Genomic DNA, 21,881 nt, shown 5'->3' with positions numbered 1-21,881 from the left:
CAACAACTTTCTGAATTTACGTCACTAGGTCTCAAATGACCACTACTGAAGTACAAAGTTAATGAGCAATGTAAAATGTGGAGACCTTTGATGCAACTGCAGTGTTTATTGCTGTGTATGTCTGTGTGTTCAATATTTTAATGTGCATGCTGTAAATTGGTAGGCTAGCATTCAGTCCTCAGCAGAGGCTAACATTCAAACTGTACCACAATCACCAAAACAAAAAAGTGTAAAAAGACCACAAAATGACAAGACTAAAAAAATGAAGAACAAACAGGCAAATCTCCTAGCAGTGAGCAAACACAGACACAGAGCAAACAGACAAGCCTGCAGTGTCTCCAACGCCAAATCTCATTTCAAAGCATTGTACTCTCCACAAATGGCGGTAGGAATAATCAGGATGGAAATATGTTTTTCTATTCACTTGCTTCTGTGTGAATACACAAATGGCCAATGGCCTTAGAAACAGCTGTAAATTGGTCCAAGACTGTATGAAAGTGTGGCAACGGCTTATCACTGTTGTGGTGAAGACTGCGAGTGGGGATCTGATGAGCTTAAAGAAATGATTTAACTGATTGCTATGCATGTCGCTGTGTGTCATTTGCTGATATTGGAGGACGCTTTACAGGCAAAATCTGGTAGAACTGGAGCAGCAAGCAACTGCAAATAGGAAAAGACAGGAAGGGCTAGACAGACTAGAGGCTGAACAAGTTAGAAACTTAGCTGCTCCTGAGTTTTTACATAACAGAAGGAAATATTTATTCATATGCAAGTTCATAGTATCATGTGTGACATGTGAAATTTTGCTTCAAGACATATTCGTGTACTTGCAAAAGGCACCAAGTGTGCGGTTTTGGTTGTTGATTCAGACTGATATAAAAGAAAATGATCGACTGATTTTGCTGTATTCCTTCCAGGGCCTGAGAGTGATTTACAGCACGTCAGGACAGATCAACTTTGGGTGGAGGGAAAGAAAAGAATGAGTGACAGGAATGGAGATGGCTGTCATTTTAGCTCATGTCAAACAACACCTGGATGACTATAGGACCAAAAGACAGAGACAGACATTCACAGGCACACCCAGTGAGGAGCAGAGTCCAACCAGATCGGGTTTAAGAAAAGAGACAAGTTGCTTATTGTGTTGACATGAGTAGACAAACATGAACACCCTGAAACAAACTCCCTGATATATCCAATCAAAACATACCTCTAATCCAAATTATAGTGAAATCTAAATGATAACGCCTGTAGTGGAAGCCCTGAGGAACTGGATTTGCATACTGCATGCTGTCCGTTTGTAAGACACTACCTATGCACTCTGTATAAAGCACATTTCTTAAAAAAGACAAAATGAAACAAAATTTGAAATAGGAAGTTTTTTTAAAAACATTTTATCCAAACCAGGTTTTAAATAAGACAAATCGCACAAAAAATTGTATTGAAATAAAAAAAATTCTAAATGGAGCACCAGCACAAATATTTAAAAAAATGACAACCATGAATATAAAGTGTACAACTGAACATTAAATGGAATGTGGTATGATAACAAATTCAGAGGTATAATAGTTTGTATAACAAGATGTTAAACTGCAGACACTATAGAACTAACAGATGTTTCACATACAGTTAGCCGAGTTAGACATGGTACCGACAGTATTGTACGCTGCATCAGTTTGTAACTGTGCTCACAACTATCCCCAGTTATACAGGACAGTGTGTTTCTGGAGTGGCCACAGACAGACTTGAGATAAAATGAATGAAACTGTCGTTGCTTGCAGCAATATTATCAGAGAGCCCAGCCATGAATGATGGTCGACCTAGAGTGGTGACAAAAGCTAAACAATCATGTGCACATCACACGAGGCAACATCAGAGCACCCGTTTCTGTCCTCACAGGGAACCAGAAGACTGGTGTCTTAAACGGAAGACGTGGGTGTTCATGAGATGGTGGTTGATGATGCGCAGTTAACATGTTTGACTATTTGCTTTAATAATGTGTAGTTTAAAAAGGATGGTATATAAGCACTTGGAAAATGGTAAACTGAGTCTGAGTCATTGTATCTGTTGCTTGCTTGAGGCAAGAATATGTTTTTGTGACACTATGAAGACGAGAGAGCAGTTTGTGGTCACGGTGAGACAGAGGACAGTGTGAGGACAGACTGTGAGGAGGCAGAGCTGCCCTCTCTGGCTCTGGCCGCCAGCTTCTGTCTCAGTTCTCTGACTTCCTTCAGCAGCTGTCTCTCGCTGCTGTCCAGCTGGGCCCGGCCTCGGTCCAGGGAAACTGACCCAAAATAACAAGCACAAACAGGAACATTATTGCCGCAGAAACTCAAGGTAATGGTGGTCACATTATGTAGAGCTGCAACAACTAGTGGATTAGTTTATTGACAGAAAATTCATCAACAAATACTTTTGATAATCAATTAAATGTTAAGGGCCCTATTTCAACGATCTAAGGGCACGGCGTGAAGCGCATGGCGCAGGTGCGTTTAGGGTGTGTCCAAATCTACTTTTGCTAATCTGACGGCAGAAAAAAAGGGTCCATGCACCGGGCGCCTGGTTCAAAAAAGTTGTACTTCGTGTCTTCATTAATTTATAGGTGTGTTTTGATCAGAGTGTCATCTCCCATTCCCTTTAAAAGTCAGGGGCGTACGTATCTTGGCGCAATGCAATTATGCACTTCCCTGTGTGTGTGTGTAACAAGCATAGTGTTCGCACGCTGTGCATGAGCATAGGCGCATTTTACCAATTTGCTGTTAAAATAACAATGAAATGCTGCGCTATTGACTTTTTTTCTTGGTCAATGGCACGATCACTTTCCGCTGCCTCAAGATAGCAATACGCCAAGAATTCACCTGAACACACCTCCCTGTAAGACCTGCACGCCCATGGGCGCAAAGATGGGAGCAGGTGCATTTGCTATTTAAACGACGCGGGCGCTGGACGGGAAATTAACAACTGCGTTGGTCTTAAACTAGCAAAGACACTTGCGTCGGGCTTTGCGCTGCGCCAGGTGCGAGATAGGGCCCTTAAAGTCAATTTTCAAGCAAAAATGGCAAACATTTAACAATTCCAGCTCCTCCAATGTGTTTGCCAGCCTTATATTATAGCAGTAAACTGAATATCTTTGGATATAGTCTTAGCCTATCATAAGCCTATATAGTTATAGCCTTATCTACTTGATGAATGAATGACTTACAGTTGGTGGCTGTGCTCTCTGAAGGTGAGCTGCTGTTCAGACACACCATGTTGGTTCCTGCCTGCTTTGGGCTGGTGGCAGGGTTGTGTCTGACTGCTGGACCTGCAGTGCTGCTTCCAACATTAACAGCAGTGGTGGCACTGGCTCTAGGAGGAAGTCCTCTGGTCGAACACAGGGATCTTACCCCCATCTGTCTCTGGTCGTCTGCCACAAAGCAAACGCATATTACAACACCAATATGCAACACCCGGCTTCTTGAATATAATTCAAACCCCTGTGCAATATTCACTCCGTGTGCCATAGGCCTTGAATGTAGATATTTTTTTAAATCGCTTCTTATATTTTATTCCATTATATTTTATATGCCTTTCTATATTTACTTTTTTTCCTTTCACTCATTTGTTATGCACTTATTTTATTACATTTCCCTTACATTTACTACTTACTGTTTTTCTTTAATGGAAGCTCCCAGCGTAAGCCTTTCACACATTTGTGCTTGTATAACAGGATGGCAATAAAAAAATTTTGAATCTTGAATATTAGATCCACGTCTGGATAATGGACAGATCAGCTCAAAGGCCACAAACACAACAGGTGTATATGTGGAGTAATACCTTTGTCTGCTGTAGACCGGGGCGGCTGCTGCTCCCAGGGCGGCTGCTGCTCCTGTAACTGGGCTCTGGAGCTCATCACTTCATCCCACTGCAAATTAACAAATACTTATTGTCTAATTGAATAACGATCACCAAACAGCATCATTTTCCAAATCCTACAATTTGTCTTGCGTGAGGTTTCATAATTAGTATTTCAGACACTGGTCAGATATGAAGTTTCTCAGCAAGGAACACAAATCTTAAAACCAATTTCGCAGTACTGATTTTATAGGTAACAGAAAAGGCCATAAATTATGTCACAATCATTGTACATAGTCAAGCAAATACATCATGTAAATTGTTGTTCTTCAGTCACCCTCCTTCCGGCCACATCTCTCACGGTGTCAGCCAGTCTCTCCTCCTCTGCCAGGGTTTGCCTGTGAAGCTCTGCCAGTCTCTCCCTCTTCCTCTCCTGCTTGGCATCGACCTGCTGCAGGCGCTCCGCCACCTCTCTCTGCCAGTCAGAGTCCAAGCCCAGCTGGCACGCCTCCGCCAGGGACTCCTCCAGGACCTGTGTGTGTGTGTGTGTGTGTGTGTGTGTGTGTGTGTGTGTGTGTGTGTGTGTGCTGGTGCGTGTGTTTTAGAGAAAGTTAACGGATAGAGGAAGAGGAGAAGATCACTGGTAACTGTGCCAAAATCAGAGTTTGCATGCCTTCGTGGCTAACGTGATAGTTTCCCGTAAAGTCAGACCAATTTTCGAGTGCATTGAGATGGTGTGCTTTTGTCGAGATTATTACACTGGCTCCATATTGGAATGTGTCACTAACCTGCATGTTTGTCTCTGTACGGTGTAGCAGCTCTGTGTAGCTTTCACCCTCTCGTTCTGCCCTCCTCATCCTCACCTCGGTCTCCTCCTCGACCTCCCGTCCCATTCGCTCCTGCTCCTTAAACAGGTGCTGAGGGAAATGGCCATGGGAAAAAAACAACAACTAGTGACTATATTTGTGACTATTACATCATCTAAAAATTGCATATTTTACAGACCTCAGTGTTTGATTGTAAGAATCTAAATGCAGAATGTGTGTGTGATATTCATTCATTAGGATTTAAAAAAGGTGGTGTCTAGAGGAGGCTACAACACTGGGAAGTCTTGAATTAGGTACAACCATGAGTGATTTCACTTCCTATAAACAATAAAGTCTCAAACTTAGAGGCTGACCTGTACCTCTACTTAACGTCCAGTAAGAGAAAGCACATTTCCTTTTATGCTTCTAGGTAATTCAACTGCAGAATGCGTTCTAGGTTTAGGGGAGTCATCATTGGGGGATACATGGTCACAGAGAGAGAGGAAGGGAGGGAGAAATGAATCAAAAGACGGAGGCTGGGAGAGAGGAAGCTGCAAGCATGCAAGCGGTTTGTAACCTGTTCGAGGCGTCTCCTCTGAGCCTCCAGCTCCATCTGTCGGACTTCTAGATCCTGGACTGCTGCAGCTGTTTCTCGCTCCCGGAGATCCATCTGTAGCACAGCATTAAAGGTTATTGGTTGGTTAGTGCTCAAAAGTGAGGGCTACTAAATCCATGATGAAGATTATTTGGTAGAAGAAAAAAAAAATGTTGTTAATAAAAAGCACACTACCCATAATAAAGTGAGCAGCAGAGTTCGGGATCTGTGGTATGGCTAAAGCGGGCTCCTTCATACAAAAGACTACCTTACATTTTAATCACCAGGTTACCTTTCTACTGATCTCCTGGTCTAGTCTTTGGACCTGTGAGGCTCTCAGGTCCTGTTGGTGTTTGAGGAAACGTCTTTTAGTTTCGTCCAGCAGCTGTAACTCCTTCACCTTCAGCTCTCTCTTCATGGATGCCAACCTGCAGAGGACGGAGCAGTGTCAGCAACCAATTCTGCTAAATCACATCGTTCTTTTGTCCTCATGACTCAACTATGGAGGTGTGAGCATCTGGTGCTTTTTACTTTGCCCTCTGCTGCGTTAGTTTTTCCTCTTCTTGTGCCAGGATGTTTTTGCGCTGTTCCTCAGCCTTCTGCAGCAGCTCCTGTGTTCAAATCAGTCAAAGTATTCAGTTCACTTAACTTCCATTTCAGGCTTGTGTTTCACATACAGGCTAACTTTACGAACAGGCAAAACAAAACCAATTCCAACCAAATCTATGGCTGAATTCATTTCGACAAACAATATCTACCTGTTGTGCATAATAGGCCTCCTCTTTAGCTTGGCGACGCAGAAAATCTGCGTGCATGGCTGACACCTCCTGCCTGAGAGACAAACAAACACTTTTCATCTGTTGGATATTTTCTCACTAATGGCTTTGAAATGTATAATCTAAACGCTAGTTTTAGCATTTCTTATCTTATTAACACTTTGGATCCACTATCTGTAATAATCACCTCTCGCGGAGATACTCCATCTCCTGCAGTCGTATCTTCTCCCTCTCCCGGCTCTGGTAATCCACTATGAATTGGGGGTAGTGGTTGAACACGGGGTACTGGCCTTTGGTCAGCGGTGTGAAGTCAGAAAGCATAGTCCTGGGATGGATGTCAGCTGGTGTGCTGCCCATGAGCCGGTACGCTTCCTTTATCATGGCTCCCAAATCCAGGTTGTTACGGTGGTGGAAAAAATACTGGAAGCAAAAGAAAAACAGGAGAAAACGTTTGATGGAGGAAGAGAGATGGAAACATTTCCTGACTCACTATGAGAGTTACCTCAAAGTCCTGTTTCTGGGAGCAGAGCAGCAGAGGCTCACGGCAGCAGGTGACGTAGGCCACGCAGGTGATGAGCAGGAACGATGGATGGTTGGAGAAGATGTTGTCAAAGAGTCGGAGCCACTCATCGCGAGTCAAAACCTCTGAGAACAAGGTCTCCAGCAGGGGCCACACGTAGAGCTAAATGATATAGAGATGCACATCACGTGGAGTTCCAGGACAAGCCTGTCTCTCACCACTCGTCCACTCTTCTCCTCCAGCTGTGTGTAGCTGCGTACAGCGGTTACCTGTGAGGTGATGCCACAGTCCACCAGGTGCTGCAGCAGTTCCTTGTCATGATGAGCCAGAACGTTCTCCGCCATGCTCAGGATGTTCAGAGGAGGGTTGGGGAAGTACTCGAACCAGTGCTGACCCCAATTCACTGTGCAACCAAACATCAGCGTATTCAGACAGACTGATAACACAAGACTTGGACTCAAGACATTCAGATGCCTGATAAACAGAGCCAGAGTTGCAAAATGTGAATGTCGCACTGCCATTCTCTACACATAAACAAGGCACAAAAAACATGTAGTAATGAAAGATCCTGGACCTAAAGCAGCAGCCCAAAATACTGGAAAGCTTTCAAATGTGTGTAGTTGAAATTTCATACACGTTCATAATGTTGCGTTGACTCGGGAAATGGCATTTTATAATTACAACCATGAAGTACCTATGACAGTGGCCACCACCTCAAAGCAGAGCATCGGGTTGTTCTGGAAGAGCTTGACGAAAGGGAAGGCTACCAGGGGAAGGTACTCCACCTCTCCAAAGATGGCTGCCCAGTGAGCGAAGGCAGACAAAACCCTGTGGAGCCCAGGAAAAGGACTAAATAATGAATTTGTTAAAAATCATTTATATTCTGCAGAAAGAAGAAAATACGTATAATGAGTTGCAATTGTGTGTGTGTGTGTGTGTGTGTGTGTGTGTGTGTGTGTGTGTGTGTGTGTGTGTACCTCTGCAGTCCCCTCTGTAGCTTGTGACTTTTGATGGGGTATTTATCATTCAGAGCGAGGTAGGCTGAATGCAGACCTTTATCAGTCAGACTGCTGTACGCCGCATGGTTCTCTGGGAGACACAACAAAGACCGCCATACAAACATCCTGCAACACAGATACATAAATGAATCATGGAAATGTTACATTAGGTGTTAAAAACTTGGCATTTTAGTCATCAGATGCATGCATGAATCCTGCATGAAAGTAACCTTTACCTGTATTTAGCAGGATACTCTCCAAACGCCTTAAGCAGAGCCACCAGTCTCTTCTTATTCAGACCAGCAGGTAGTTCATTCTATTGACAAACACGAAACCGTAACACAGTATTAAATACGCACTCATGCATCTGGTTAGAGCGAGGGAAATGCTTTGTGTGCATTTGTGGTGGAACATCTATGATAAATAAAACTTGACATCACTCTGCAAAAAGAAAAACAATGTATAGGAAACACTGGTGTGTGTTGTTCCCACCTCTTTATCCTCAGCTGTAGACCCAGCGGGGGGTCGGAGTACCTTCACCTGTGTCCGCCTACCCAAGCTCTTGGCTGGTCTCTGAACCACCTCGGACCTGACCCTGACCTTTAGGTTAGACAAGTCCTGATCGTCAGCTCCACCGCCAGTGACCACCGCCACCTGGGAGGGAGGAGGCTGGGGGAGGGGCACACACAAACGCAGGCATTATATGAATACAGATCAATATCTTATTATCAACAAATGAGAAAACTCTTGCCACCTTGTCCATCTTTGCACAACTATCACAACTGACGGTCACCTTGTTGACTTCCTGTGTGAGACTCTGAACACTGTAGACATTGATGCTGCCATTATCCATGATGGCCACAACGTGTCGGCCGTTAGGGCTGACCGCCGCCGTGGTGATGGCGTCATCATGGGAACCCATGTAGAAAAGCAGCTTGCAGGTGTGAATGTTAATGAAACGCATCACGCCGTCCTGGCTCAGTACACCAAGTGTCTACAGAGGCAAAACGAAAAGTCTCAATTACACAGGGCGCAGGCGCAGAAAAGTGCAAACATATGCATACAGAGATACAGAAACAGACGATGGGCTCATTAGCATGTACAGATACACAGACGGGGCATCACAGGCAAGTGATGTCAAAGGTGTGTAAAACGAGGTTCCATAGCAGGAGAACAGAGGAGATGAGTGAAAATTCCTCGGTTGTCTGTGTACCTGGCTGGCTCCTCCGTCAAAGCTGTCGGGCAGGAAATCCAGCTGTCGGACGGTTCGGACCTGCGTGGGCATCTGAATCACCCTGATCAGCTGTTTGTTGTCCAGACACCACAGGTGCAGCAGGTTGGAGCGCCCACCAGCAGCAAGGCTCTTACCATCACTGCCAACACAAGTCAGGTATATCAGTGTTTGATAAAGCTTTCTGATCCCTATTTACTTTTTATTGTGCTTATGAAGTCTTTAGAGCCAAGCAGGGTGGGACATATGGTAACGAAGCACTACACTGGAAAGCTATATAATAAATGCGCTAGTTAGTTAGTTGTGATGTGAAAGACCGTGTGACAGCGAAGGCCTTGTAGGAGATTTTGGGTCCGCAGTCGGGGACAGGGAGCTGGTATTTGCAGATCAGCGTGTCGCTCTCCCAAGCAAAGATGGAGTCATCACTGAAACAGCTGAGGATGGTGTTACTGAGAGGCAGGAAAAACACCTGCAACACAAACAACAGTGGGCCACGACAACAATGAAGAAAGAACACATTTAGTGTGTGCATACCATAAATGCACTAGACATATAGTATATCAACAGCTTCAAATTAACCAAAAACTCTTCTTGAGAGGGGGAAAAAAAACAACTCCAACTTTGTCATTAAACTACTATTTGTAAATGTTGCTTTCATTTTGAATGTTTACCCTCTGAATGCCAACAGACTGTTGGATGTTGAGCTTCCTCTTTCTCTGGAAGGTGTCCAGGTCCCAGAGCTGAGCCGTGTCTGAAGACGTGCTGATGGCGTAGCGGCCCGAGCTGTGGACAGAGATGGACGAAACTGCTCCCTCGTGACCCCGCATCCAACTGACCAGCTGCTTTGTGTCTGAAAGAAAAGACAATGAAACATCAACAACAACAACAACAACAATAATAATAATAACAACTTTATTCAGGACACAAATGGAAGGTCCATAGTACACTAAAAATGACAATATTTAAAAACATATAGCAATAAGTATACAGTACAATTCATATAAATTAATAAAAGGTCAACAACCTTCACCTGTAATATACAAACAGGAGCACCAATGTCTCCACAGTCTAGATGCATACCTGACAGAGCAAAAATCAATGTGGCCTAAAGCTTGAATAATTCTGTTTTCTGAGACAGACATTCTACACATGTATCAACAAATAAGGTTTCTTATTAAGGCAGAACAGGTAGGCACACTACCACTAACAAACATTGGACTAGCACTAGTCTCATGCAATCATTATATGCTACATTCAGTCTCTGCATGCACTTTTTTTCTGTAAGACCGCCACAAGAGGGCAGTATATAGTGGTGTACAGAATGCTTTGAATAAAGCTTCATTAATATTAGCAGAACACATGCCAAATTTACGTGCAAGCACATTAGCCTGAGCATACATCTGGCGACACTGTCTGTTGATTTCCTTATCATCTGATAAATCATTAACAATATGATGACCAAGATATTTAATCTCATCATACACTTTAAGGACAGTACCAGATAAAAAGAAATCAGGAAATAGTCATTTCCTGTCTTCTTTACTTCTAACAATCATAATATTGCTCTTATTTGCATTATATTTGATATCGAAATCCACACCGTACTGAGAGCAAACCTTGAAAAATTGTTGTAACCCAGCACTATATGGGCAAATGATTACCAAATCCTCTGCATACATAAGGTGATTAATAGCAAGTGTCATTGAAAATTAACTTGTTTGGAAAAAGTCCTGAGAACCTAAAAACAGGGTACACCCCTGAAAGTTACTATGAAAAGAACGAAGCGACGTGCGTGGATGTGTTCATCCTACCTTTGTCAAAGCACTTGATGGTGTAGTCAGCCAGAGCCACAAGGAACTCTGTGGTCCTGCGAAGGCTGAATGCCAGAGCAGTGCAGGCCTGCCCTGTCTTCTGCACCAGACGAAATCTGGCCCATGAAAGAAGCGATGAAAAACAAATGATCACATACACACTCGCTCACATTGAGACCACTTTGTTCAGCTCTAAACAGAAGGAAGATACATTTATATTTGGAACACGATCATCGGATCACGTCCTTGTAGATGAGAAGATCAATTGGGAAGAAGATAAAAGTATTTTTACCATATTTTTGGCTCCAAATAGAACACATTCAGGTGAGAGAATGAAAATGCCTATGACATATATAGGAAATGTGGGCTCATGACTGTATATGGACCATACTATTCGTAAACATGTCACAAGGCAAATCATGTTAATAAAATAGAATAGTGATAATCAAATACTTAAAACACTCAATTATTTTGGGGCTTTTGAGCAGTCAGCCACCTGTTCCTACTGATGTCAAAGACGTAGATGTTGCCATGGTGATCTCCAGCCAGGAAGGAGTCTCCTGTGGTGTCAAAGGCCACATGGAGGAAACGCACCGTCTTGGCCTGCTGAGATGTGCGGACCACCGTCACTAACACACTAGGACACACAAGGAAGACAGACAACACCCATTTAGTACTCAAATGAAAAGCAACACACTGATGAAGCATGGCTGCTCTCTAGTGGTTACAATTACACCCTGAAAAAAGTGGCTGAACATGAACAAAAATGTAAAGAGGCATCCCCTGGGAGTATACAGTACAGTATCATACTTGCATACATGTGTGACTGAACATGACCGCATTGCAAGCAGTTAGCTAACACTTCCAATGTTAACCTTAGTTTAGGCTCAGAGGTATGCGTTACAGAGACATTTTACAGCCTAATCCAGATACATGTGTCCCTCCCCGCAGCATCAGGTGCACAATGACAACTAACGTTAACGTTAATCAAGCATCGTTTATCTATTTCCTACCTTTTGCCTGGTGTTGGTTTTCGATGCCAGACTTTCCCCTCTAATTTGTTTCCGATGTCCGTCACTTCCATTTTAAAGAAGTCTGAAGAAACTCAGAGCATACATTTACAATACAAAATAATATCCTCCTTACTCGACTTGCCCCAGTTTACAGTAGCATGGCTAGCTAACGGGCTAGTTGGCTAAGTTAACCCATTTAAAGGCGGAGCAAACAGCGCGAAATTTGAAAGATCATGCAGTAACGTTAACGTTATATTTAGTTTTAAGTAACGGCCAGAAAGGCCGTTAAGATTAGCACCATTTAGAAAAATCGGAGCTCAATAGTCCTTTAAATGCTTATCAAACGATACGCTAACAGTTTAACTACAGTTTCAGGAAATTTTGCTTGTTTTGAGGTTTTGAGGAGTTATTTTGTCGCCCAAAATTGACGTCAAAAGTATACAGCGGCGTGCAGTATGGGAGTTGTAGTTCAAAACACTGACTTTATTAACTTCTATTCTTATAACACAAGGCGTGCAGAGATATGTTTTAAACTGAGAGTGACACATGAAATGTATATACCACAGGTATTTTAATTTAGTAAATGTCTAAATGCAGGTGTCTCTGAAAACAGAACGTCTTCAGAAGACCATGAGAGGGAATAGAAAGCTCCAGAGAGAGAAAAGAGAGTATTGGACCGGACCCTGAGTTAAGATTTTTTTCTGAATATGTTGTTTAGGATTTCTAGGACTTTTCTTTTCTGCAAATAATACATTTTGAAGTAGTCAAAATGTTGAACCCAACATGAACTGTATGATCAGCATCACCTTCATTCACTGAGCACATGGAGTTGTAAGAGCAAAAAATAATAAAAAATAAGAGTAAAACAAATAAACAAAATATTCTAACTTCATCTCTTGCTTCATCTCTCTTATTGTGGCTTTGTTTTTGTTCTGTTCATCCTTTTTCATCTGGTCTATCTGCCGGTTTGGAAAAAAAGATAAAACATCTGAGATGATTATCTAAATCTTTTTATTTTAAATGAAAATTGTTGGACGGTATATGGTTGCTTTCATTCACCCATGCCTTTCTCTCTTTTTTCTCATTGCTGCAAACATGTAAGTCAGATCAACCCTGTTTCATATTTATTCTGATATAAATCTTTATTCAAAATGGGCCACAAAAAACCTGAAACCTAAAATTTGAGTTATGTATTTAAGTGAGAACATGAGGTTTCATAAAAAGGGATCATTTGCCTCAGTATTGTTCCTCAGTAATCATTATGCTTGTTCTTATTTACATTCATTCCATTCTGGTGGCTCGACCCTCTCCACAGGGACCACTGTACTGGAAAACTATCGCGTCTGGCACGCCTCTTTCTGGCTGGCTGCCTCTGGATTGGTCAAGTGGGAGCTTTTGCAAATTTTACAGGAAGTGCTATAAATGCAAAGCAAAATCAAAAGATGTTTGTGAGATAATAACAATACATCCGGTTCTAACATGTTTTTTCAAATCAAGAGCATCATATTAACCATTTCTTTAAAATAAAAATTATGTATTAAAACTAGATAAATATACATCCCACAACTTGACAAAATGAATAAGAAATATACAGACCTTGGTGTTGCCTGCATCTATTGTAAAGTTGTCCATTGTCAACATCCCTATAGTGTGACCAACACAATTTATTATGACCAGTGTAATACTATTTGAAAAGAATAAGGTGAAAAGCACAAAATGCCAATTCACTCTGGTTGAATTAATTAGTTATTTTCTAACGTTAAGTGAATTTAACTGCGAGTAATTTTACATTAATCTGAACAGAAATGTTTGCAGTATTTCTCTAAAACCAATCAACACTGGGTGTATCACATCATAAAAGTATTCTCAGCAACAAGCTTAAAATTGTAATATGATATATATAATATATGAATAATGATATTACAGCTCTTATAAAAGGAATGATTTTCCTTATGAATTGCATTTTACTGTTCAATTTTGACAAACATTATTTATTTCCCTAGAAATAGGACAATAGTTTTACTTTGAAAAGCATAACCGGATGTGTCTGCTCTGACCTCAGCAAATGGATCAGTAAAGCTAGCTCCCTTGATTAGCCACGTCATGTTAAGTTAGCAGTGAGCACTTGTGAAATAAAGACAGCGAGGGGTCGCAGTGTTGTGGTGATATTAGCTCATTTTTAGAGAGGCGCTCTTGTTTCCTGGTTATAACTCGGCAGTAATCATATGGAAAGATGTCGGATATCGGGGACTGGTTCAAAAGCATCCCTCTCATCACCCGGTACTGGTTTGCTGCCTCGATTGTTGTTCCCTTTATTGGAAAACTAGGATTGGTTGATTTCAGGAATCTCATGCTGTTTCCAGAGCTGGTCTTAAGCAGATTTCATGTAAGTTTATCTTGTCTCTGTTCACTTGTGTGTTTTGGAGTAGCTGGTACATGCTATGTTGTGTTCTGGATGCGGTCAGTTAGTTAGCAGGTGGCTAGCAAGGCTAACCGAGCAGGCCTGTGCTGTGTGACAGCCAATGAGAGGGCGAGACGCAGGAGGTTGTGATTTCCGGATGCTGTCAAAAAAGCTTTTAATTTAGCTGAACACTGAACACTGAAAAAAAGGTGCAGATATACCTATCATTAGTTCAAAAATGTATTTTAATTAATAGAGTCAAGTGCATTTTCGGTATTTGGTGAAATAAAAGCAGTTAGTTTTCAGGTACTCAGGTAGAAAGTATTTTGGACAAATTGTAAAGGAACTTTCCTACACTGTATAATGAGGCCTCCAGGCAGCGTTTTTACTGTATATCACTGTCTGGTTCACAGTGTAAACAAGGTTAGGAGGTGGGACGTGGATACTTAGCCTGAAAGTCTCACCTTAGGGCAAAATAGCCTCCATGAACTACTTAATTGCAGTGGTGGAAAGTTACTTAGTGCACTTACTCAAGTACTGCACTTTACTTTTTTCAGAGGGAAATATTTAGCTCCTTTACTTTACTAAACTTAAAATGTATTTCAACATTTACTAGTTACTTTAAAGAATAATATTTCAATATATATGATATATTGTCAGTTTATAGAATATGATGCATTGCGAGATTAAACTACCCAAGTAGATGAAGTAGATTAAATTAGCTGCACTTTCAGTAAAATGCTGCTTCATTAACACTTCAATAACAACAACCAATTTAATATAACATATAATGGGGGTGCACGATTCAGAAAATGTCACGATTCAATATTGATTTTCAGGCTCAACGATTCTCGATTTTAAAAAACGATTCTCGATTTTAAAAAAACGATTCACAGTATGTAAATGTAGTTACTTTTCCCATGTGATTGCAGTAGACATACAATTTAAAAAAGAAATAAAAATTATTAAACATATGAATCGATTTTTGGAATTCTATGAATCGATTTTGAATCGATAGAGCTTGAATCGCGATACGAATGTGAATTGATTTTTTTGGCACACCCCTAATATATATATATATATATAAAGTGTAAAACTCATGTGCCGCTTGCAAGCATAATATAGCAGAATTACTGCTTTCACTTTTGATACCTTTTTTCTAAATACATTTTTCTGTTAATACTTCTGTACTTTTACTGAGATAAGATTTTTGACTAACCTGACGACTTTCATGCTGTGGCATTGCTACTTTTACGTTTAAAGGGTTTGAATACTACTCCCACCAGTGGTTATTTAAACAATCATTGCACTCTCTGTAGTGTAATATGATGTGTACGGTTTAACCTGCCAGAGAGCAAGCTGGTGTGGCAGTTACAATAGGTTACTGATATCGAAGAGAAACACTGGCCGTGCTGCAGCTGAATAGCTTATTATAGTATTACTCTATTCATATTGGAGTAGTTTTGTCGCTTGGCAACCAAATGAGAAATTGAATTTTAACATACATTGATTTTCAATATCTGGCAAGTCCTGTTATTTGTGATGGTACATGAAAGAGGACTCCTGTCCTGTTTTTAAAAAAAGAAAAAGGAAAAACCCCAGTTAGCATCACTTTAACTATTATGCTGTTTTATATGGCTTTAGAAGTCCAGTTTTTTGACCAAGTGGAAGTTTATTCCAAATTCCAAGGCTGTAAAGCTAAATACCTATACATATCAATCTATTGTTGAAATATGGACAATACCCGTAAATATTAATCAAGCAGCATATTCTCTAGTTGTAACCAAGGCACAGTTACGATTTGTTTCACTCCACTCTTGTATGTTGTAATTATATCCTGTCATTTCCCCCTTGATTAATAGTAATTTAACATCAGCCCTCAAACCGCCTCTTAAATACCGTACTGTATTCATCTGATGTCTGATGTTACCATCAAACAAAACCTTTTGAATCTACTTGTGAGGTGACCGTCTCTGCAGAGGAACACCAGCTGTCTGGGGCCACTTTTTCAGTGCTTAGAAGTTATCATTTACAATCCACACGAGACTTCATGTGTGTTACAGGCACAGCCTTCAAAGTATGGATCTCTGCCCAAACACAGCTACAGTATTTTGATTTCTATTAGACTAATGTCTCTTCTGTTTCTTTCAGCTCTGGAGACCAGTGACTGCCACCTTGTATTTCCCAATAACCCCTAATACTGGGTTTCTGTTCATGGTCAACCTGTATTTCCTTTACCACTACTCTACTCGACTAGAGACAGGTGAGACTGTTGGCCTCAGTGGCTTACACACACCCCCCACACACACACACACACACGATGCTAATGTTTTTTCATGGTATGGTTTTTCAGGGGCGTTTGATGGCAGACCTGCAGACTATGTCTTCATGCTCCTCTTCAACTGGATCTGCATTGTTGTATCCTTTAACTGGCATCACAAAGTACCAAACTCTTTAAAACCTTCAACATAAAGTTACATCCCTGTTTTCCACTCCACCATTGATCCTAGCTCTCTGCTGCCTCCTTTTCTCCTCTGCAATTTTCTCTCATCTGTCTTCTCACTCTCTCTCACTCTCTCTCTGCAGCACTGTGCCATGTCAGGGTGGCTCTGTGCCAGTGGCCCAGTGTCAGTCTACCTCTGCAGAGAAACTTAATCTAGGTCACATGCAGCACAGCCCGGCCCACATCTCCACACTGTCGTTTTTGTCAGGAGTTCAGCTCTGATTGTCAGCTTGTCTGACTTTTTCCACAGGCATTTATAGTTTATTAGAGACAGATTTGGGCAAAATCCTGTTCTCCTTAAACCTGATCTAGACCAAGTGTTCAGTTTTTGTTATCGCAGGCAAATTGTGGAAATGGGTGAAAAAAAGAGAGAAAATCAGGTGTGGGAGGTTGGGCTTACGCAAGGGGAAGAGGCAGAAGTGGTGGTTGACAGTCAGCCGGTGTGGGGATTGGACCTGGCAACCTTCCAGTCACCAGCTGCCCTAATCTTAAGGCTCCAGCTGTGATTGTATTGAGCCACGAGGTTGTTGTCCTTGACTCTAGCTACAGATAACTGGGATGCTGATGAACATGCGGGTGAGAATCCTCCTCTTTCTCGCTGTATTTATACCACAACATGAATTTATGTATACTGTACATAAGGTATAAAGCACTTGTTTGCTATTATCACTTGGGATCTTGGGAGTGTTTCATAATGCAAGATGACTCTGTTAAATTAGGCTTACTTCAATAAAAAGATTGACATTTTGGGAAATGCGCTTCACCTCAGGTTTAACCAGTGTTACAATAATCCCAATTTATCTTAAAAAAAAAAAATCTAATCTAATTAAGGGGCCGTCCACACGGAAACTTTTTTTATGCAAACGCACGTTTTGCATCGTTTCTGTCTGAAAACGCACTTTTTTGAAACCTGGTCTCAGGGTGAAAAAATTCGAAAACTGCTCTCGTTTGGCTTCGTATGGACGGTGAATACGAATACGACCCCGTATCGATGATGTCATCGCCACACCCCTCGACTTCTTACCGCACTAGTGCTATTGCACACTGGTCGGACACGACTGCGGTGAAGCTAAGTCGTCTGCCGTTAGCCTCCACCAGGAAGCTAACGTTAGTTTAGCTAATGGTTAATTTGGCTAACCGCTAGCTGATTGTAGCGGTCTGCCTCCACAGTTAAGCTAAGGTTAGTTTAGCTAACAGCTAATTCGGCTAACCGCTAGCTGAGACAGCATGTAAACTTTAAAAGACCCTCAAAATAAAACTTGAAAATAAACGTTAACATATATAACAGCTGTTACGTCAGTTCTACTTGTGCTCATTTAAAATACAATCACTCGATACTTGTCTTTATTGTTATTAATGTAAAGTCGTAATTTAGCTGTAGCCTGCTTTTCCCATTATGTTTGACTTAACGTTATTTTAGACTGAATCTAGCTGTCCGTTCTGCCTGCACGATCCATTCTGCGCATGCGTTATTTTAGACTGAAGGCTGTCGGCTAGCGGTTAGCCGAATTAGCTGTTAGCTATCCCGGTGGAGGCTAGCGTGGAACAGATTGGGCAGGTGGTAAAACAGTATTATCATATGCGCATACGTCATGGCATACGTGTCATCTTGCACATGCGCAGAACGGATCGTGTACTGACAGCCGCCTATAGGCCTGGAATAGGAAGTAGCGTATTGAGTCATTTACAAATGGATTTGTTTGGACGCAACTATTCTTGAAACGAATCCAGGGAAGACGGGTAAAAAAAAGGTTGTTTTGGTGTGGACGTGGCCTGAGAAACGGTTTTCAGTGCCTCACTGTAAGTTTCCCCTTATTGCTGTACTGTGAAGAAGTTTGCAAGAAGGGCTGCAACTAACAATTATTTTAATAATCGATTAATCTGTCCATTATTTTTTTCGATGAATTGGATAAAAAAACAAAAAAGCTCAACTCAATACATACTTACATACTTGTTGTTTTAGTTAATAGTTGTGTAAAGGTAAGTAGCCCAAAGAGCAGATGCAGACAAGACACACACACAGCTTATTCATTAAATACGGTACCGTAGAAACACAAAATATTAAGGTCAATCATTGGTAAAAAAATTAATCAAAAATATTGTTTCTAGAGAAAATAATCGATTCTAAAAATCATCGCAAAAAAAAAATTACGATTTGCGATTCCTCCCCCAATTAGCCATTCTTTCTGGAGCCCCTTTTATGAGACACCCCAGATGTTAGGTGATATTGCACAGGTCCTGAAGTGACCAAAAGTTACCAGGACACCTTTTCACACAGCTGTCTTGTTGATGCCATTTGGTTGGATTTATATATTGCTGTTTGTGTTGTTGTTGTCATCACCAGCTGCTGATGATCCCACTGATCATGTCAGTGCTCTATGTCTGGGCTCAGTTCAACAAAGACACGATCGTGTCCTTCTGGTTTGGAACACGGTTCAAGGTACCACATATCTTATCACCAACCCTTGTTACATCACAAATTATACAATTCTATCTAGGAGAACATAAAATAGCATGTTTCTATGGTATGGACTATTATTTACTACCACAATGTGAGGCTACTTCTAGGAGTCATATTAATATTTCCTGCTTGCTCTGTCCTAGGCACACTATCTACCCTGGGTCATCCTGGTCTTCAACTTCATCATAGGGGGCTCGTAAGGAACTATTTTTGATTAGTTGGATCAAAGTTTAATAGTTGTATTTCAAATGCACTCCACTATAAATGTCTTGTCTTTATATGAAATAAGGAATGGGCTCTGTTTCTGTATTCCAAAGTAGGGAATATGCTGTTAAGCAGCTTGTGTTTGAACTGAATGTGTACATGTTACACTAGCACTGTATAATGTTATCTGGTTTGATTCATCTTCTTCTCTTTGCCGTTATTGGGCAGGTTTGTGAATGAACTGACAGGGAACCTGGTGGGTCACCTCTACTTCTTCCTCATGTTCAAATACCCCATGGACCTGGGAGGACGCTCTTTCCTCTCCACACCAGAGTTCTTGTAAGTATTTTAGATTAAAAAATGTATCCCCAGAGGGTAAACTGGTTACTCACCCCCGCACAGTGACGGATAACAGGTGACTCAAGTCAGAGCAATCACAGCAGACAACATATGAGAAACATACTACCCCAACAAAATAACAGATGGACATTAGAGTTGCTCATGAGCTCGCCCAGCCATGAAATGATGAGTTTGTCTGACCACTTGTGTTGTTTTATCCAATTTGACAGTTATTTATGACTTTTGTTATAAAGCTGTCGGTACCTGCCTTGCCATACCACCAGATCTCAGGATAAGGCCGCGTTCAGACTGCCTGCGTCGGCCGTCCGACGGTGTGGCAAAAACACAGTTCTTATCATTCATTTTGAACGGGGGTAGTGCGTTTGGGCTGCGGGGGGAACCAAAAAAAACGCAGTGGGCATGTATGTAGGAAAAGTCGAGTGAAACGCTGCGGTGGCCAATCATGTAACAGGCGATCAGACTTGTCAGTGTGTTTTCAGCTGTGCTTTGAGGCGGTGTGAGCATCCCGTACAGTAAACGGGAAACATCACTCCTTTATCGCTGCCACAAGAAAGTTAAAAAAAAAAAAAAAAATCGCTGGATCGCTTTTTTTGGGTGCGACTGCCCTGTAAAACCAAAACAACAACCCTACCATGTTTTCTACTCATTAAATTGGGATTTACAAATGTCATGTTTTAATAAATGTACGTGAACGCCCACCCTCCTCATCCCTTTGCACATCTCTGTCCTCTCTCCAGGTATCGGTTCTTCCCTAACAGGAGGGGGGGGGTGTCGGGCTTCGGAGTCCCTCCCAGCAGACCAGCTGCCCCAGAGCAGGCCGAAGGAGGCGGAGGAAGAGGGCGTTACAACTGGGGCCAAGGCTTCCGCCTTGGGGGTGAATGAGCAGAGACAAGAGGAGAGCGAGAGAGAGAGAGCTACACCCCCTCTACCCCCGCCGCTCTTTTGCTCCCAATAACAAATGGCGTTGCAGTTGAATGTTTAAGGTTAAAGTGCTTGCTTTTTCCTCATTCTTCCATTTTAGGAGAAATACCTTGACTTAAAATTTAATTCACATTCATGTTTAGTTTTAAAAGACACAAGAGGATGACAGTTGAGAAAGCACGCATTTTAACCCTGACAGCCCCCACACAGCAGGACTCAGACTCTGGCCTTAAGCTCAACTCACCAAGTGAAGCCAGCTCTACCATTACTATTGCTACTACTGCCCATGTGTCCATGTGAAGCAGATAGAAGGAAATATGAATAGACTTTTTTTTTTTTTTTTAAATGTGATTCTTGGTCTCCCCTCCCCTTATCTTCTTCCTTTCACCCCTCCCTTATCCTCCTCTCCTTTCCTCGCATTCGGACTGTCAAGACAAGAGATGTTGCAGCTGCACACCAGCACGCTGTTGATTTTGACTCTTGGTTTCCTGTCCTCTCCCCTTCTCTCTCTCTGTCATGCCATATCAGATTACATTGTAATTACCAAGGCATTGGGAGTGTGCTCTCAGCGGAACATGGGCAAAGCTATTTAGAGAGCACTGTTTCCAGGTCTGATTTTACATGGGTGGAACATGTTTTTTAAGCCTGTGTGGCACAGACCTGATATTTGTCTTAAGATCTGATCTTAACCAAATAGGGTGAAGAGGAGACTTATTTTTGTAAATATAACCATTGTTTATTGAAAGGATGAGCGAGTCTGAGAGCGTAATTATTGTACTATCCCTGTTTCCTTAACGCAACACTTGGATTTTCTTCTCCCGAGTCAGGAGGGCACAGCCAATTATGTGCCAGCGTGTCTGGTTGAAAATCACTGTGACTGTATGTACAATATACAATTACAGCTGAAACTATTTTCATTATTAATTAATCTGCCAATTTTTGTCATTAATCACTTGTTCTATAAATATCAGAAAACAAATGTGAAAAATGCTTTTCTTGTCTGGTCCAACAACCCAATGATATTTATTTTATTGTGACAAAGAAAAGCTGAAACTCCTCACAACTTAGAAGTGTGATAGAGGGGATTTGTGCTTTAAATATCAAACTAGGTGATTATTTTTATGTCAATCGATTTATTTACCAATTGTTTCAACTTTATATACAATATATGCAGCTTTATTGGCCATTCATAAGTTTGGTTTTATGCAGATGCGCTCTGATTCTCAAGTTTTGGTTGAATTTGTTAATTGCATTTGAACAATGTACACATAAACCTGGAATTATGCTCAGAAGATACACTTAAAGGCCTTTACAAACCTATGCATAGAAGGGTGTAATGGGTAAACGTAGGTTACAGAGGAGCTGACGCGCACACCTTAATTTCAGCTGATGGGAAGTCGAAACAGCAACAAAGATACCTGGAGGAGCATAACAGATACCTGAAGGACCG

At 41.5% G+C, this 21,881-nt stretch overlaps 2 protein-coding genes across 4 annotated transcripts; one reads left to right on the top strand and one right to left on the bottom strand.

Moving 5' to 3' along the window:
* Nucleotides 1-1,375: 1,375 nt before the first annotated feature.
* On the bottom strand, nt 1,376-11,991 carry tbc1d31 (TBC1 domain family, member 31). 3 transcript variants are annotated; one of them, XM_039806899.1, is made up of 23 exons: nt 11,582-11,991; nt 11,065-11,205; nt 10,569-10,684; nt 9,429-9,607; nt 9,075-9,226; nt 8,740-8,899; nt 8,320-8,520; nt 8,019-8,195; nt 7,763-7,842; nt 7,506-7,652; nt 7,223-7,356; nt 6,798-6,931; nt 6,511-6,690; nt 6,196-6,428; nt 5,991-6,063; nt 5,764-5,843; nt 5,525-5,660; nt 5,215-5,307; nt 4,620-4,748; nt 4,169-4,363; nt 3,814-3,901; nt 3,200-3,403; nt 1,376-2,281 (listed from the first exon to the last, which is right to left on the bottom strand). In XM_039806899.1, the coding sequence occupies exons 1-23, from the start codon at nt 11,650-11,652 to the stop codon at nt 2,127-2,129; spliced, it is 3,258 nt and encodes a 1,085-aa protein (XP_039662833.1). In that variant the 5' UTR covers nt 11,653-11,991; the 3' UTR covers nt 1,376-2,126. The 3 variants fall into 3 exon arrangements, with proteins under 3 accessions (XP_039662833.1, XP_039662834.1, XP_039662835.1); XM_039806900.1 differs by having other exon boundaries at nt 4,193-4,363; XM_039806901.1 differs by lacking the exons at nt 1,376-2,281; nt 3,200-3,403 and having other exon boundaries at nt 4,141-4,363.
* A 1,823-nt stretch (nt 11,992-13,814) lies between these two features.
* derl1 (derlin 1) lies at nt 13,815-21,419 on the top strand. The gene is made up of 8 exons (XM_039805298.1): nt 13,815-13,967; nt 16,134-16,245; nt 16,336-16,400; nt 17,035-17,061; nt 18,830-18,925; nt 19,090-19,142; nt 19,379-19,489; nt 20,248-21,419. The coding sequence occupies exons 1-8, from the start codon at nt 13,815-13,817 to the stop codon at nt 20,390-20,392; spliced, it is 762 nt and encodes a 253-aa protein (XP_039661232.1). The 3' UTR covers nt 20,393-21,419.
* Nucleotides 21,420-21,881: the final 462 nt, after the last annotated feature.

The sequence above is a fragment of the Perca fluviatilis genome, chromosome 7 (assembly GCF_010015445.1).
Source record: "Perca fluviatilis chromosome 7, GENO_Pfluv_1.0, whole genome shotgun sequence".
NCBI classification, from domain to species: domain Eukaryota; kingdom Metazoa; phylum Chordata; class Actinopteri; order Perciformes; family Percidae; genus Perca; species Perca fluviatilis.
Note: the sequence above shows the minus strand (reverse complement) of the source record. Positions and strands in the feature narration are given on the sequence as shown.